Below are 19285 nucleotides of genomic sequence, written 5' to 3'. Positions count from 1 at the left end.
GCAGGAGCGATCCCAGTCGATGAAGTTCAAGGACTATTAGTGTGCATCTCCAAACTTCAAATCCATTAATTCCCAAAAGTATTGGAAGCTAATTCTCAGCTGAGGTCCCTCATTCATAATTATTGATTGGATTCTTGTTTTTCTTTAAAGCAAAGTTCCTATTTAAGATGTTATTCACCTTCTTATTATGAATTCATGTGCTTCAGTCTTAAATTTTCTTGCTTTTTTGAAGTCAAAATATAGAAACAATAAGTATTTAAGTTATTTTCATATAGTAAATGGATTGGCGCAAGAAATGCATGATTTTTTTTAATAGCAGAAAAATTGAAGCTAGCATTTCTGGATCCAAATCATCCTTGATATTCTTCTATTATGATATATGTTATTTTCTTTGAGAAACAATATCAAATTCTATATGACATGATCAGTAAGATTGTGTTTATAGTGATAATAGTTTGGTGTTTCTCATTTTCCTCTCATAAAAGTTCTTCCACAAGGACGGGGATGTCCTCCAATATACTTAAGAAAATACATATACTGTTTCGGAGCACAATTTGACATCTTGAACCCCGTATGACAACAATGTAGTATATACCTATCCGCCTCGTGATTTGTGCAATAAACAAGGACTCTTGAAGGCTTGCTGCTGTTCAAAAACATAATGTAATTAATGCCATTATTAGAAGTCCAAAGCATCACAACAGTAATAAACAATAACCCTTCAATAACTAAATAAAAAAGGTGAGCTTTAGGGGTATCGTAGGTAGTGATCATATATATAGTAAAGTAATTCATGAATAATCATATAGATTTTTTTTTACAAGAGGGGAATAGAAATAATGGAGTGACTGGTTAAAAAAAAGGAAAAAAGAGGCAACGTCATTTTTTATTCCATTCCTTCATGAGGAGAAATAAAGAAAAACATGCTAAGCTGCAATCGTGGTCCAATGAACTTCTCATATGCCAAGTTTCTCATTAGAGTCCTAATTATTTAGACTTTCAAAATGATATTTTCAATAAATCCTAGTCAACGAGATTTTGCAATTATTTTTAAGTATGCAAATCCCAAAAACTTATAACGCAAGACCCTATTTGTGGCCTTTATATGTTTATATAATAGGGAATGTTTCATACTTGTATTTACTGCATATATTAGAAAATGTTGGTCAAAAATTAATAGATTCCCATCAAAAGAAAATGAAAGTCCGTTACTTGAATATTAAACATTACTTGAGGACAGTAGACACACATTATACTAATGTGCATAACTATTTCTTCATTTAACAATATAGCAAATGCATTCCATTTCGTATTTAACAATGAATTTGTTTATATTTGCTTTATTAAAGTATTTTTGAGTGACTACTGACTCGTGATAGGAAGAGATTCCATTAGTAGGGAGAAGATGATATCTATACAGACAAGTTTCATTGCACAAAATAAATAAAAAATAAATAGAATAAACCAACGTGCAAGTCGTGGAGAGAGAGAGAAAGTGGAAAAAGGAACGTTTGTTTCGTATCAAAATACATATATGCTCCCTACTTTTACAATCAGTTGAAAAGAGAGTCAAGAAGAGTCTTAAAATAGTAACTTTGGTTACATCCAGTTAGCAATTCAATGATATAACTTTCCTAGTAGACCCTTACTCTAACAAACAAACAAGTAATACCAAGGCTACAAAGTAATTAAAACTGGTGCAGTATGTGTACTTGATTCTGCAGAGGTAAGAAATTATTATTCTTTAGATATATCTATTTAAAAAGTAGTGTGAAGTTCCTACCGTAATCTGACAGTCATTGTATTCAGAAAAGCCGTATTCATATGTTTAATTGATACTAAAACGACAAAGGGTCTTAAACCAACTTTCCAACCCTCCCCAATCGTTTTTCTATCATTATTATTGCTAAAAATGTTTATGATCAAATATTTTATGTACAAATCACAATAAAAGTTCTCCCTGACAACCTCTCTTATAAATAAAAAACAACTTATTTATTACCTTGAGTTTCTTGTTTTTGCTTATTGATACGATAAAATACATCGTAAATACATTTGTACTTGTAGGATAATTGGTAGAGTCTCCCCTCTTTTAGGGTTTTTTTTTTGGGTTGTATCTATATATTTTTTGCTCGGGAGATTTATAAAAATTTCATACATATCTATATTACAGATTTTCATTTGAATGTCAATAATACCTAGGAATAAATGTGTTGAATTTAAAGTTTAAGAATATATATATAACTTCGATTTATGTTTTAAATTCGAAAAAAAGTTTATTTTTCGATGTTTGTTTTTTTCAATGTTGAATAATGACGTGATGTATTTAATTATATTTGATAAAAAGATCTTATCTATTTATGGAAATATCTATACCTTTAGAGATGTAATCTGAAGGGATCAAAGAGCTTTACTAATGTCAAAGGCTTACTGATTTACAAAGTCTTAAATAAATCCCACAGTTTTTATTCTTTTGCGTTGTTTGATGTAGCTATTTATATTTTTTAAAATATAATATGTATTTCATTTTCTTAATAAAGAAGTAGGAATGCCAAGACAAGATGTTTCTCTTTCTCTACAAGTTTTTTAATGTGACCATGAAGTAATTTATGTTCATTAACGTTCAGTATACATATTAAGGAGATATTCGAATGCTAAGGTTTCACAAATACGTAATTAAATGGGTGACATCATTTTTTATTTATTTAGAGAAGCTTAAGTTATACTAAACAAATTTATTCTAGATAAATACAAATAGCTTTTATTAAAACACAACTTCTTCTTTTTGGTAGTTTTAGCATTTTTTTTTTTTTTTTTTTTTTTTTTTTTTTTTTTTTTGTGGTGGCAGACGTTTCATAGTAACAACAAGTTACAGGTTTAAAACAAAGTAGCAAAACAAAGAACACGTGAGTAATATTTTTACTGGGTAGTGGTCGGAGCAACACTTTTTTTGTCTGTTAAGAGCATTGTATATTAATTCCTAATTAACTACGCACTCTCCTTGAATTCACCCTTTTTAACTGAATTGACTTGGTGAATTTTGCAAAGGAAAGAAAAAGTTGCATAGGTTGTTAGGAAAAATGCCCCTGGGGGAAATTTGACCGAAAGAAAATTGCTTGAGGCAGAACACATTAACTTTCATCCAAATATGGACTTTGAAAAAATGCACAGAAAGAAAAAAAGAACATGTTTTTTGAATCACATTATTTATTTATTTTTCAAAGCCCTCTTCAGTTAAAATTTATTTCCCCATAGTTTATTATGAAGAATATGTATCAATCATTCAATTTTAAACTGCTTGGTTTAACATGGAAATCCGTTCGAAAAGCCAAATATATCTCCTCTATAAATTTATCAGTGAAAATAAATATGGGCTTGTTTTTGTCAAAGGTTAAAGATAAATATTAATTTTAACCATCCTCCTTTACTTTCAATCAAACGCTTTTCAAAAGGGCAAAAAGTAATGAAATTAAAAGCATCATATTGTAAATTAAACATTTTCATGACAAAAGTAAATTAAGCTAATACATTTTCAAAAAACTAAGTTGTCTTTGTTGATTTTAGACAATGGGTTTAATAGGTTTAGTTATAAGTAATGACGTATCCTTTTAGTTAACTATAAATTAGGTTTTTAGGTGACAATATTCAGACTCGGTCCATTTTTTGCCTCCGGCAATTTACCAAATAACCCAAAAATATATAGTGACGTCATTTTTGGTATCATTGCACGAGAAAAAGCTAAACGGAAAACCTAAAACTGAACTGTGGTAGGAAAGAAAGTATTATTATTTTTACTTCTATAAAATAATGATTCCGCGTTTTTGAATTAAAAATTTCGAATGAAGGATCAAAAATGATTTTACCACCGCAGTAAGGCTTTTCCATAACAATAACATGCATACTTTATGACAATATATATTTTGCAATGATTGGTTCATTCATTTTTGCAAACTTTCGTCTCAACACTCATCACTCTGTTGTTTCTTATGTGCATATTTGTATTTTTGTAGCTTTCGCTCAGAAAAACAATGAAAAAATTCGTATTTCTAGCTTTTCCACAAAAAAATATATATATTAATGAATGCTAAACTAATAATCATTAAAAATATATCATTTTTATCTTGTAGCACGTATCACATAACCTGTGATTTCAGATGCTAATTGGAGTTTGTAACTGCAGCTGATCATAATATTTTTGGTCCTGACCCCTGCATAAACCACATCATTGGTGATGTATCAATTTTATTTGCAAAACTTGATCATCTGCATTTTTTAAATATACTCACATATGAAAATGTCTATTTATTAATATCCGTATTTTTAGATATCCTATGCATCACTAATTTGACTAAAATGGCTCTAGCTATACATAACAGAAACATCAAATCATTGGCATTGATATATTCAAATTAATATGTTTATGTAACTTATGCTTATTTTTTTATAATATTGAATGACAGGTTAATTTAATTAAATGGTTTTACTTTTTGTCTATTTCTCATTTTCGTGCATCCCCTTTTAATTAAAAAAATAATGACTTAAAAACCAGTAACACCAGATGACATTAATTGCTCTCATTATTTATAATGTTAATTTTAGAATTTAGGAAATCATTCTTGCACAACCTATTAAGTAATATACCACATCTTTTTCTTTTTTTCTTCCCTTTAAAAAAACAGTCCTTCAAAATTAATTTTGAGACTTGAAAGAAAAGTGATAAGAGCAAAAACAACATCAAGTAAGAGTGCTCAGAATGAGGCCTGCGTAATGGAGAATGTTGCATTTAGAGGACAATACCACAACAGTTCAACATGTTGATGAAACCAACAGCATTGAATCGAATGAAGTAAGTTCTTCAAATAAAAGTTTACAACATACCTATGTACATACTTTGATGACAAAGATGAAAGCAACTATATATAATTTATTTAATAATGACATTTTCACTTTCGAAGCCGAATTTATTGCACATTTTTTAAATTCAACATTTGAATAAAAAAAATAGTTACTACGAATAGCATTTTGAGAAACTCTAGTTAGTGAAAATATATGTTGATGAGGCATTGAATAGATAAATTGGATAAATGTAGTCTGATGTAGTTCATAAACTTACAAATTCTCAAAAATCAAGTGCCCATAATTATTTTGTATCCTTAAGATTGATAAAAGATTTTTCGTTACTTAGGTACATATCAACAGGGACATTGTACAAGTTTGTCCACACGCCATACTTTTTTTTCTATCTTGAAATGAGGGACCGCGTTAGCAAAAGTTAAAATTGAATTATCCTAACTTTTTAATAATAAGAAGAAAAAAATTGCATGTTTTAGATCATGAATCATTCAGTATAATTATTACTTGTTTTACATTATATTAAAGTATGACCTTCCAAACTACTAATTACTATAAATATGCAGTAATAATACGTCGTGGCTATTTCATAGTTTATTCTTTTAGAAAAATAAACAAAGTACTAAGTTTTTTTATGCTTATGCTCTCTGTTTCCAAAAGAACAGGAATACCATTTCTTGTTGATTCCTCGTCGTCTATATGTATATTTTGGGCATCTTATTATTTCTATGAATAAATTTAGTACACCACATACAAATGTATAGCTAGGCTTTTCTTATTATATTACTAAATAATACAATAACGATTAAAATACTATTTAAAATTTTACTATTATAAATGATATAAACATAGGTAATTCATTTTAAAAATTGTGGATAAATAATATTTCAATGATAGTCTGGGAAGACTTGAGAGATTAATAGAAGTTGGTGTGATTGGGCTACTTTTTTCATATCAGATTGTGAAATTTACAACTTGAGGGGCCCGGTGCAACCTCTAAATATTATATATCAATAGGCCTCAGACTTTATTCTTTTTCGTTAGATAAAATAAATTGATTCCATTGCCTAGATTCAGGTAATATCAAACCTATCCTAAACCAGTCCTATTTTCAGTTATGATTCCTTTTACGTCTTATTATTGATTCTTACATTTTTTGATTATTTGTGAGAGCCATTCAGGAACTAATCTATGAAATGGATACTACAACGATTCCCCCCCCCCTTCCCCCCGAAGAAAAAAAAACCATTGAATGTTTATTCAAGCAAGTACATATTTATCTTTCAACATCAAATCCAATATATGATCGTATTTAATATATCTAGGAAAGTTGATTGCTAATATAAATTCCTAATAATAATAAACGACTGACATTATACGACTGAGGCTCTCAGATAGATATTAAATAAAGATTATTTAGTTCCTCTTTTTTGGGTATGTAGTTCTGAATAAAAACACAACACATCAAATACCGAATGAAAGTTTTTTAATTATAAACTTCCATTACGAAGGAAGATATTTTTAAATGTATATAAGTAGAGTTATAAATCCTTAACATTTTTAATGTGCCCTTGTTGGACTCTGAGTACAGGTGATAATCCATATTAGAGTAATTTATTTTCTAGTGAAAAGACGATTCCAAAAAAATCTGGATTTCGATGCGATTATTGTAAACATTTCTGATTCTTTAATATTTGAAATAATAATTTAATAGTTAAAAAATACCACTTTACTATTAAGGGCGTCCACAGGAAAATATCTATATATATATTTTTTTTTTTTTTCGAGGGGGGGAGGGGGCTTCGTTTTTAAAATTTAACATTTGCTTTTTAAAACAAAAATTATCTTTAATTTGAAGGAGGGAGGGATATATTTCTTCGACAACTTAGAAAGTAATACATAGTTAAATACCAGCAAATAAGAATGGGAATTACGAATTGAGCATTATTTTCCCGATGCCGATTATGATTCTAGAGAACACCCGATTCTCGTAAATAGAATCGTAAATCTCGTTAATAGTCCTATCACTATTATGTACTAGAGATGGAGTGGGATTTATGTTTATTTACTTCATCTCATAACAGCTGCTAATAACACGTCATGACACCAAAGCGGATCTCCTTTCAGACATTCTTCAAATTGTCAGGATGGCCATGTTGATTTTGGGCTTTTTACTAACTGACAATAGTTGTGATTTATAGCTATAGCTTCAAAAAATATGAAATTAAACAAGCACAATACTTTTTTATAGTTGCAACCCGAACAAGGTTTTTTATTACCATAGCTGATAATTCCTTAATTTTCGAGGAAGGAACATCCAAGTATAAAGTGTGTGAGCTACCAGATAATGAAGAGTAACCTTAAAATTGGTTAAGGTGTTATTAGTAGAGATAGGGCGATTTATCGGAATCGGGTTTTTTTTCTAAAATCGGCATCGGGAAAATAATATATAATTTGCGATTCCGATTCTCATTTATTAATAATTATTAGTGGTATTTAATTTTTTTTTTTTTTTTGAAAAAAAATTGCCACCTCCCCAAAATTAAAGAGTTTTTACTTTTTAGTAGAAAATTTAATATTTCAAATTAAATTAAATTTTTCAATTTTTTTTAGAGCAGCTGGATGTTTTTGAATTTTGTTTTGTTTCCAAAAAATTTATTTTACGTGATTAGCTGTAGATTTTGAAAATTTTTCACCAAAAAATCTAATTTTTGTTAAAAGCTGTGGAATTTATAAATCTTTCTCCAAAAAATTGAATTTTTGTTAATAGCTGTGAATTTTTGAACTTTTCATACAAAATTCAACTTTTTGAGAATAACCATTGGTAGGGATTCTCTCGGGAGCACGCGTGCATTTCTGAGCTTTTTCGGCTTCTAGAACAAGAAGCATAAAACTGATAAAATTCATTAGAGATATTTTTTTGGGGCGCAGATTCAGAAAATCGAATAAAAACTATGAAATTTTAAATTCTTAGCTTGTTTTAGGAGATGCTATTGGAGTTATTTGAATATTTGAGCATGAGCCCCATGTCTCTCCAGCATTTTTTTTTTGCCTTTTTTTGTATAAAATTTGAATTTTGTCCAAAAAATTGAAAGTCTAGATGTGTCTAGAAACTGTTCTGTTTGCCGAATAACGAAGGCAAGGTTTTTGAGGAGGTGCGTTCTTAAACTGTACAAACTTAGCAAAAAAAAATTGTAAAAATTTGTGTTCTTGTTTTTTCTTGAGTTTGGAATATAAATCTGAAATCTGCATGGAAAGTTGCCATTGGGAAACTTTTTTCTGCAAAAATAAAAAAGATTTCCGTGTTTAGCACCGAGCTCAGCCTGGAAAAAAAGTTGAGCTTTTCCTGGAAAGTGAATGGTGCAAAACAGTACTATCACCACCGAATTTCATTTTTTTTTAAATACAAATTCTGAATCAGAATGCTAAAAAACACAGAATCACCAGTCTTCGTAAAAATGCACCGTGTTTAAAATTCCCGTCGTAATCCCTAGCCATGGGTTTTTGAAATTATTTTCAAAATAATTTAAATTTTTGTGAAGAGTAATGGATTTTTGAGAAACATTTCAATAATTAATTGTATACTTTGGTGTTCCGGGATATCATTTCATTAGAAGAAGTTATCGTGCCTCACTTTTTGGATCTTATCTCCTTAAATAGAAGTATCATTCATTCATTGTTCAGACGTCATTTAACATCAAAATTTTGTTACTTCATCATCCATTGGTTCAAAGACACATCAGTCGCTTTATATATTGTATGCTTCTATAAGAACTGACAAATTTAAGAAAGAGAAATGAAATATCCAGTAGTTAAGAAAGAGAGCTTTTATCCTTCATTGAAACTCTTAAATCCTGTTTCCTTCAAAGTCTACTCCATTTTGACTCCTATTCTAAGAACACTCATTCATTGATTGGAGTCCTTGTGTGTCATTATTGTACAAAACAACAAATAACTTATATCCATGGCACTAAATCCATTTATAAGGCTGAACTTTTACTGTGATTCTAGACACTTCAAGCCTTACCTCCAATTATCTTATAACTTATGAGTCTCTTTTGTCATTAGATTTAAAGTAGAAAAGTATGTTGGACTATGTATGTTAACACGGCTAACTGTCCATGAAGATTTTAAATTTGATTAAGTTGGTTTCAATGCACATACTCTAATATACATCTAAATTATTTTGAAGTATTTTTTTATATAGTCAGTATATGATTTTTTTGTTGGAGTGTTCAAAACTGTCCAGGAAAGTTTCACATTAGGGAAAGTAATTGAGCATTAAAAAAGATTCAAACGAATACAAAACGGTCTACTTATGTTTTTGCAGCATGGTTATAAAACTAAAAAAGATTTTGTATAATACTATTATTTTCTGGTCTTTAAGCAAAAAAATAGATAGCCTTGACCTTATTTAAATTTAAGGGATTAGCGCTCAAGTATATCCCAACATCTACAAATTAGGATCAGTTATTAATATTTGAGATAAGGAATGATGTCAAGCTCACATATGTGCCTTCACCTCAAAGGATCTACCTTGATATAATCTTGATTAGCATTTTTTCAAATTTTTAGGAAATGATAAAAGCCAAACAAGGGTGACCTTGAATCCTAGTCTAAAATATATATGTATGCATACACATGGAGGAACATTGATATTATTTTACGAGAAATTGTTATTAATTTTTTGGCACTCTCTGTATGGAACCATATATTTTACAAAAGGAAAAATGAATATTTTGTGATGTTTTTTACGTAATAAATAATATATAAGCAATTGTACATATAATTCAAAAGGAATTCTTTATGTATACAAAAAGACTCTATTAATTATAAGATCCAGTACATATTTGCCATACAAACCCATTTATTTACTCCCTCCTTGATTGGAATGCACATATACATTTGATAAGTTTTTACTAAGAGACTCTCAGGAAAGAGGACATAAAACTGTTGAGAAATGAAGAAATGAAAAAGCCGTACGCACATTATGTTTACTCATTCACACACTCTGAATCAGAAAACAACAACCAGGAATGGAACTTTTGTAGAACACAATGAGAATAAAACTGTAATTTTTATCTACAAAAATAACCTTTCTCACACTTACGTGAGTCTAAGATGAACAGTGCTGCAAAATATATGTAAAAACAAAAGAAATCGAAAATGTACGTACTCACTCCGAGACCTTGAAAAATGGTTGTTTGGGAGGAGAGTAGTTTAGCTGACATAACGTTTTATTAAATCAGCTGTGAGCAGCCGCGAGTGGAAGGAATAAAAACAAATTTAAAGAAATCTAGGTGGAGGTTTAGTACTCTTGAGTAGAGTGTTGCCTAAAATTTATATCAATGAAAATATCTTCTGGATTCTTATGTTGAAGATAAAATTTACCTCAATATAGGCCCCTTGCTTGTATTTTTTTAATATTGCATAAAAAATGTGCACACTAAGAAAATGATCGCGTGGGAGTTCACATGAACTATTCATGCATTCAAATAATAGTAGAGTATAATATGCTTCACATGATAATTAGTTTCAGAACTTGGGGAAAGTATTTGTAACGTCTCTATTCAACAAATGAAATGGATAAGTTGTCATTAGACAAAAAAAGAGGCCAATCTGGATGTTTGTCTATGAGAAACGAGTAAAAATAATTTAGAGCAATTTCTTGTTATGGACGACAATACTTGTGTGAAAGCCACTTTGAGGACTCTTGGAGAACATACATACATATCAGCTTTTGAAATATGGGATTGGTCTTTATAAGTGTATTCAAAATAAAATTTTCTAACAGAGCGAAAGCTTATTGTACAGAGGCAGAATTAGACAAATTTTCTTCTGATTACCAATTGGGAGTGCGATTGATATCTGGTTTGATAGTTAAATAACTAATCCAAGTATCAAGGACATAAAACACATCTGCCCACCATGGGAATCTGCTAGTACAAAGGAAGACCGTCTGAAAAAAAGCTGGTGTTCAAGACTCTCCGAATGAAGGCTGGAAAGATTATGTTCAAAGTAAATTTAGGGGAGGGGGTCCCATAGTTAAAAATAATGTTAAGCTAAATGTAAAAAATGTCATTTTTGCAATATGGTGGAATATTTTTAATCTCAGTGCAATAGGAAGAAGAATTATTATTTAAAATTGGATTCTCGATGTTGTAAGAATCAACTCTGATACTATAGGTGATCAACATTATGAAGAAAGACAACCAAACTACCTCTAAAATTAACTTGAATATTGGTTCTGTAGAGTACGGTAAAGTTGTTAACGAAGACTCTATACCATATACAGAGGCCATAAAAACATTAATTTTCTTGATTACGGTGATAAAAACTAAGCTTAATAATAATCCCAATGTAAAAGTCAAGATAAATGTACTAAAAGGGGATATAAATTTAAATGTAAAGTTGTTGGGAAAATAATTGCTAAATGACAACACACTAAAGTTAATAGCAATGCTTATGTAACAAGTGATATATGTCAGCATTAATAAATTACATTGGGGGCATCTCTAAAAGTTTTCTTAATAATTATGTCTAAGCAAAGGACGACCTTCCATTCCTTTACTCTAGAAATCGAAGGTTCAAGGAAGAAATGAAACGAAAATATGACTTAGTTTTAAGCTCTAAAAAACTCGAAACAAAAAGGGGGAGATAAAATGTATATATTTTTAAAATAAATATGTAAATGAATCCAATTTAAGTCATATGATAAAAAAAAATAGAGCGGAACTACAATGAGAACAGGTAAAAATTGGGCAGAATGTACCCAAATATTCAAATGCGAGGATCGTTTGAAAAGTCCAAGAGATGGCACTACTGATGCGTATCGAGGTTATGTTGAGTTTGTAGCATTTTTTGGAAGAACACACATCAACTTTTAGCCAATTCAGTCTATTTCTTTCATTTTGGCATTCGTTTTAATCGAGGAAGTAGAATGATTTTCAAAAAAATGGAGTAAAAAGAATTTCGTGTATTGATTAAACATTAGTAGAATAATTGCACAGTTTATAAGCAACCCGAAAGGTTATTCTAACTAATAATAAGAATGTATTAGCAAAAACATCTAAAAGAAAAAAAATAAATGTAAAACTAAGTTGTTGTTGTTTTTGTACAACAGTACAACTACATATATTTCAACATAATTATAATATTTATTGAATATAAACTTCAATCGGGGAGGGGGATTCTCGTACTTCTTCATTCTTATAAAATATCCTGAATTTTGCTTACAATAACAATTTATTTTTTCCGACCCAAGACCAATACAAATAAAACATAAATATTTTGGTATTAAAATCAAGTTGAATTTTTAAAAAAATCCCTGGGTTAAGGTGTCCCATATGTTATTCATTGTTTTACATTTACATAAAAAATGGTTGGACGTCTTTATATTGTTCCAACAGAAGAAACAAATCCTTTCTTTGATTAGCTTGCCTGAGTACTACCAAAAGGGAGAGTGTTCGTAATTATTCGATATTTTAACCAATATAAGGAAAAATCAAACCCTACATTCCGGAGAGTTCTCAACACATCTATTGGATTGGATTCTAATTGTAATCGTTAGACCTTTCTCACAATCAACCTTAAGAACTGTTTTTATCATTTTCAGCCATTAGTAATACTCAAATTGAAATTCTGGAGGTAGAGAGGGCACGTGCAATTATTCTACTAATACAACAACATAAAAAGTAACACTTAGTTGGTCAAAAATAAGGTAGGGAAAAAAGAATGTTCATTCCTACATACCTAGAGTATTCCTTGTAAATACAAACAAAGACTCAACCTCTCTTTCTCGGGCACTTTTCTTTCCTTCTATACCAGTTATCAACTGAATATTTTTATTTTGTTTTTATTTGTATATAAAAAATGTGTCTCAAGAAGCAGACGTTTTCTGTATTGTTTATTTACCCGCTATCGATATTTTAAGAAATTCATTTATATTTTAGATTATATAAAAAAATTACATATTACTCATTGTCTAAACACTCTGTAGTACCTTTTAGGTTTTTAATTATTATTTTTTTTTTCCAATGTGTAGTTTTAATAAACGATGACCACTTGATTGATTTCTTCCAAATTCAGTTGTCTACGTCCATATTTTTTGTCCCCTAGAGGCGTTGAGGATGTCATGAATATTACTCTTAAACTAACTACGCAGTTAACATAAATTCACATAAAAATTATCGGTGGTATCTCAAGAGCAACATCATGTTGAGGAGGGGTATTTCGTGTAGACAAGGAAATCTTGTCAAGATAACTCTTGGTTTTTTAGCTTTGGCTAATTTGGACTCTTTTTCAGATTTCTAGCCATAGAACGTATTCATGTAGCACGTCACCTTTCTCATAATTAGCCATTTTGGAGGATACATGAACAACCAAATTTTTTAAGAATAAAAGCCCTATCTCCATTTTATTAAAGAAAGATTTGACTCACAAATATAAATTTAATTCAATTTTAGACCAAATTGAAAAATATGTAACCGATTATTTTTTAAATCTCTAAAAGCATTAAGATAAAGTTTTTAGAATTTATTATTTTTTGGTTTTTTGAGAGAGAGAGAAAATTAGAAAAAGAAAGGGTTTGTTCGGAGGACTCCCTTGAATGTCCGTTTTTTGGCATCCCTCATTCACTACGGTTATGTAACAAGTAATCTTGTGTCCATGGAGCTTAGAATAATTTATTTGTACAGTTTGAGACAAGAGGGTTAATTTTATAACAAATTGTATAATCTATTTTTCGCTTTTTTCTATCTTTTTCTCTTTATTTTTATATTTTTTCTTCGTCCCTCTCTTTTTTTCTATCTCTTCTAATATTTATGGACTTTTATTATGAGATCAATTCAAAAATGAGTTTTATCCTTGAAATAGTGTCGTGGCCTTATCTCAAATTGACAAAGATATAGAGCGTATTTGGGAAGGCTCTTTTTTAGATTTAAGTTCATACTTTTATCTATCCAATGAGATACTTTTAACCTTTTTTAATTTATTTGCCTTGAAACTATGAGCCTTTGATTAAAAAGTCCATATTTTCAATTTTAAAGAAAGATAACTGGAGTTATAAGTATGATACAGACATTTTAAAATTGGTGTTAGAATTTTTGAACATTTGGCTTTAAAATATAGTATTACAAATTATCCCTATCTTCAACACGGAGGGCTAAATATAACACGGAGGGCTTAGAATAGCTTTGAACCTTAAAAATAGCCAAAAAATAATATGGACTTTTTCTGAAGGCCACGATGCTAACAAAGAAAAAGTAAGGTCATATTTGGAATCAAGGGATCTAATTCTATCAAATTGAGCATATGTTTTTGTTGTATATAAAAAAAGTTTGATTTTTTGGATAGTGTTATTATCACGCTTGCCTTGTAATCAAATAAACACTTATTTTCCCTTCTTTAAACACAGTTAATTTTCCTTGTGAGGAATTGTTTTTATTTTATAACAAAAATGGCACATTGTTTGATAAGATAAATGATACGTCTAAATTAAATTACTTACTTTTCTGAAAGAGAAGTTGTAAAACAACATCTGTAATATTCATTACCATTAAGTAATTTGTATTTTATAATACCTACTATATGTATATGTATTTGTGAGTACCTATTCAGATTTTACAAAAACAAAGTACCTACACAAAGAAAATTTAAATACAATATTTTAGGAAACTGTAAAGTCAAATACTACATGTTATTTATTCAAGTCCCTACGTATGTATGTTATTTTATATACGTAGATATTACGTATTATTATTTAATAATATAGTTATTTTCTTGGGTATTGATGAATTCTATAAAAATAAATAATGATCTTTTACATTTATATATTAATTTATATTTACAGAGAAAAAATTCCATACAATCACCCAACAAGATGCTGCCATCCGGAGTCAAGTAAGTTACTTTTACTTTATGGGTTTGAAAAAGTATATTCATATCAGTTGAGAGTCTGCTTATTCTTTAAAAAAATAGTTAGTATTTTGTTTTTCTGATTTTTTTTTTTTTTGACATATCACCGTTAGGATTGACATTTTTGTAAGGGAAAAAAAGAGTGTGATGAGAAGGCGGGAGCGAGGCTATGGTACTACTGAATTAAGATTTTTGTTAATATCTGCTGCCTCTTTTATGATATGGGAGAAGGGGAGGGGGAAATGACTTACTGCTATAAAGAGGTGAAACATCTACATTTAAAATAGTATTAGTGTTAAAATATTTTTTAAATAATATTTAAATTCATATTACTATACATTTTAAAAACAACATAAACCAAAAATAGGCTATAATGCTTACTTCAGAGGGAGAAGTCAACACCACGACCACCTATTAAATAATTAACAAAAGGAAAGAAAGAATACCAACTTTCTTTCCTTTTCTAATTGCAAACCTAGGTTTTTCATTAGAAAAATGTCATTTCTAATCATTGTTCAACTTCAACCAACTAAAAAATGAAAATATATTTAAATAAAAAGTAGGGAGTGCTCTAAACACTTCTTCTTCTTATTTTTAATAGTAAAAAAAAGCCCTGCCGCTATGTAGAACAAAAAAATGGAGTCATAAATACACATTCCATGCACATGTGACATTTTTACACTTTTAAAGAAAAAACTACTTCTACAAATTAGAAAAATAAAAACGGTTCTGCGTGTTATCTTTCTTCTTATTTGATCGGTCTTTGTTATGATAACTTCTCCCTCTGAAATATGTAGGTATTCTCTCCTATCTTTGGTGTGAATTGTTTTAAAAGTGCATAATAAAATAAATATAATTATAATATTTTCTTTACACTAATGATATTATCAATGCAAAAGGTTCTCGTCTTTATAGTAGTCAGTCATTTCTCCCCGCCGCTCCCCTCCCAAATCATATAAAAGACAGTTGGTATTAGCAAAGGTTTCGCCTTTTCCTCTTGCTCAAAAAATGTCTACCTTGGTTATGTAGATTGCCAACTGAATTTTTTATTGTTATTATACATGCACGCACCGGGAGAGAGCTTTTATTTACGCCCCCACCTATTACATCATTCCACACAATAATGAATAATGTTTTTTATTTTTCAAATAATTTTATAATATCCTTTGACTAAACTTCAGGAACGTGCGCTTCAGTAATGTGGAATCAATGGATATCGTCAAGGTACAAAATAACTATATTGGTCCAACAGAAGAGGATACGGACGATGAGGATTCGATGATAAATAGTTCCTCAGATGATTCCATCCTAAGTAAGTCCTTGACTTCATATTATAATCCTCATCAATTTCTCTTAATAATGTCTAGGAACAAGAGCGACATGTTTTCTCTCATCTCTAGTCCCTCATTTCTGGCCCTGCTCCAAATCTATAAGAGATGACTACGAGGATGACATTTCTCTGGAGGATATCACATCTTATCTCCATCCAGGAGCTCATGAATACGTAGATGAGGATTTAGAGGAACTCAACGCCTCAATCCTACAGAAAACTCAGAGTCTATACATTCTTCAAGATAAAACATCCACCCCAGACAAACTCTTTACTGGAGTTCTCATTGCCTCAACAGCCATTGCTATTCTTGTACTTTTCATTTATCAAAACTTTGGTTCAGGGAACCTTGGAAAAAGACATCAGTGAAGTGAAGAGGTTTCTTTTTTTTTTTAGATTCAAAGCATTAAAACTACATACGAGTAATATTGTAATATCGGGAAATGTCCATCTCACTGCAAATTGGTTTTTAGATTTATGTAATGCATGGTTATTCATCAATAAATATTTTTGTATCATGGGTTAAGTCAATCGATTTCTCCAATATGCTTCAGAAAATGAGATTAAAAATGTTAATTCATACGTATTCATGAAATGATATATACAAAAGTAAGATATTAATATCAAGAAATCTTATATGGGTCATTCCATGGAATATCTACACTTTTTTTAATCCGATTTGAACAAAACTTCCAATGTCTATTTTGCTATTATTATTGTTGCCAGTCGAGTAGAAATTTCAAAATCCTTCGTATTATTATTAGTTGTAGAATTTTATTAATATGTATTACAAACTATTGCAAGCAATATGAAAATGGGGATGCTTTAGAAAATTTGATTTCCAGAGTACTATTCAAATATTTACTAAAATATATATAAATTTCTGGAGAGAATATTAAAAATCACAAGGCAACGGAGGCTTATTCAATGCATCATCTTCAGTTCAGTCAGAAAGCTAAACTCTATATCAAAATAAATAACAAATTGAGATCCAGTTGTAAATTATTTTTTTTCACATGCGCATTTAGTATTTTGTACATCGTGTACACTTATTTTTAATAGGTGATCAAAATCTATGCAACAATAGATCACAATATTTGGCTTCTATCTTTATTTTTATGGAGCAAGAGGCTGGAAAAGGCCCATTTTTTTATCTTTAAAAAAAGCATAAAGGATATGAAATTTTGCACAAAGTGTTCCTTTATGTACTCCAGCAAATAAAACTATAGTACAGTCAAATAAATATTACCCACCCTAAGAATAGAATACTCAAATATACATATTATTATAAAGGTATAATTAATAACATATTGAAAATCATAGTGATGAGATATACTTGGCAGATTTTTTAGAACAATAATTCAATTTCATTGTTTGTTCTTTGACGTATTTCTCCAGAAAATGAGTATTATATTCATAATAAATCATAATTATGTACTAACAGAAAGGATGATTCGTTATGCAAAAATACTTTGTATATACATATTTATGTTAATGAACAATAAAAAAAACAATATACACAAGCAATCGTTTTCTTGGATATACACTCGTACTTACACTAAACGCTCCTTGAGCCTTTCATAAATGGTTATTAGATTTACAAAATATGAATGTACACAATACATTCAATGGTAGATTAAACAAAATATTATTACTTAACGAGAAATATCGCTTATTACTTAACGAGAAATATCGCTTATTGCTTAATGATCATATTTTGAGAGTTGGGAAAATAATGCTGCAATCTCCTATTTATTTTTCAGCTTTCTCATTTTGTGATATGGTTCTAATATTGACGGAAGAAAGGGGATATTTGTTCTTATTTTAGGGGAAGGCACTGATCCATATTTTTACTATTTTATGCCAGAAAGTTGGGATGATACATCAAACATATTTAAGGCCATCACTAATTTTATTCTACAGCCAGTCTGAAATCTTATTCTGCTTAGAATTCAGAGTTGTTTGAAAGAATATGCAACAAAAAAAAAAGAACAAGGCATTTGACCACAACTTCAAATTTATTTTCTAGTCTTAAAAGCTGCAAACTTGGCTCAGTGACTCAAAAGGTAAAAAAAATATAATTTCTTTTATATGATCGGATGATACATCAAAAAAAGGTAAAATTATTTCAATTTCCAGATCAACTATATATAGGGTTTCATCCCTTTGACCCTCATGGTAGTAGCTGAGTAAACACGTTTTGGTCAACTTTGATTATTTTTTACATTTAATACATAACACGGCGTTACCTTGCTAACATAAAAATATATGTACAGTGAATATTATTTTCATCTCTAAATTTTTTTTACCCCTTTTCTCCAAATGAGTGTTCTAAACGTTGATTGCTTCAAAAATATAAATTAGCTGAACCTGTGAACAATTCCCAACAATTATTGGATAATATTTCCATGTTTGGGAAGAATTTGCAAATTAACAATAACCTTCGGCCTTTTTTTCAATTTTTTTTTTTGAAAAAAGGTTGCGAGATACAATAAAGGTAACGACGTAAAAGACATGTCCTTTTAAAAATTCAAAAAAATAAATATATATATATACTTTTTGTCATATTATTACTTGATTTTATAATTGAATTACTTATTTATCATATTCCAAATATTCAAATACAACAAAATCATGCGTATTGAAAGTGTTTATTGATTGAATATTTGACTCAATTCTTGTTCTTATACTTTTTGAAGCTGATATCTGTGATGGGGATCAGTTCAAATCAAGATATGCTGGAATTGGATATTCACTAAGTTTTACATATATTATTTCACAGATGTGAATATTCAATTCCAGCATATCTTGATTTGAACTGATCCTCATCTCAGATATCAGCTTCCCACCATACGCTAGTATCAGACAAACGGATACAACTAGCTGTTTGAAATAAGCAAAGATCCTGGTTGTTGTTTTTTTGCAGCTGTTGTATGAGTTGACTCATCTTTGACTTAAAGTAGCCGACTCTATCTATCATGAACTAAAAAAGAGTATAATATAGGATTTTCGTTTTTATATTAAATTCTATATATCAAGGACTTCAATTCAACTCAATCTATATTTTATACTAGAGGTAGTACCTGGCATTGCCCGGAGTAATTAGGCGTCGATTAATACGACAGATTTTGCTGAAATAATATAAAAGATAACTCCCCAGGAAATCCCAGTGTTACTTTCCTTTTTTTC

General features: G+C 29.6%; 1 protein-coding gene across 2 annotated transcripts; it reads left to right on the top strand.

Moving 5' to 3' along the window:
• Positions 1-1549: 1549 nt before the first annotated feature.
• LOC121118543 (uncharacterized) lies at positions 1550-17619 on the top strand. 2 transcript variants are annotated; one of them, XM_040713125.2, is made up of 5 exons: positions 1550-1726; positions 4680-4846; positions 14702-14751; positions 15948-16078; positions 16134-17619. In XM_040713125.2, exons 2-5 carry the CDS (start codon positions 4775-4777, stop codon positions 16463-16465), a joined length of 585 nt encoding a protein of 194 aa, XP_040569059.1. In that variant the 5' UTR covers positions 1550-1726; positions 4680-4774; the 3' UTR covers positions 16466-17619. The 2 variants fall into 2 exon arrangements, with proteins under 2 accessions (XP_040569059.1, XP_040569065.1); XM_040713131.2 differs by lacking the exon at positions 4680-4846 and having other exon boundaries at positions 1556-1726; positions 16134-16616.
• The last annotated feature ends 1666 nt before the right edge of the window (positions 17620-19285 follow it).

The sequence above is a fragment of the Lepeophtheirus salmonis genome, unplaced genomic scaffold (assembly GCF_016086655.4).
Source record: "Lepeophtheirus salmonis unplaced genomic scaffold, UVic_Lsal_1.4 unplaced_contig_12729_pilon, whole genome shotgun sequence".
Taxonomy (NCBI): Eukaryota; Metazoa; Arthropoda; class Copepoda; order Siphonostomatoida; family Caligidae; genus Lepeophtheirus; species Lepeophtheirus salmonis.
This window is presented reverse-complemented; position numbering and strand designations above follow the sequence as displayed.

Bases quoted from the DNA above. Each gene is read 5' to 3' on its own strand.
- LOC121118543 (XM_040713125.2), top strand. From the start codon at position 4,775: ATGTTGCATTTAGAGGACAATACCACAACAGTTCAACATGTTGATGAA. The intron at 4,847-14,701 runs GTAAGTTCTTCA...TTATATTTACAG, and splicing joins ACAGCATTGAATCGAATGAA to AGAAAAAATTCCATACAATC. The intron at 16,079-16,133 runs GTAAGTCCTTGA...AATAATGTCTAG, and splicing joins CTCAGATGATTCCATCCTAA to GAACAAGAGCGACATGTTTT.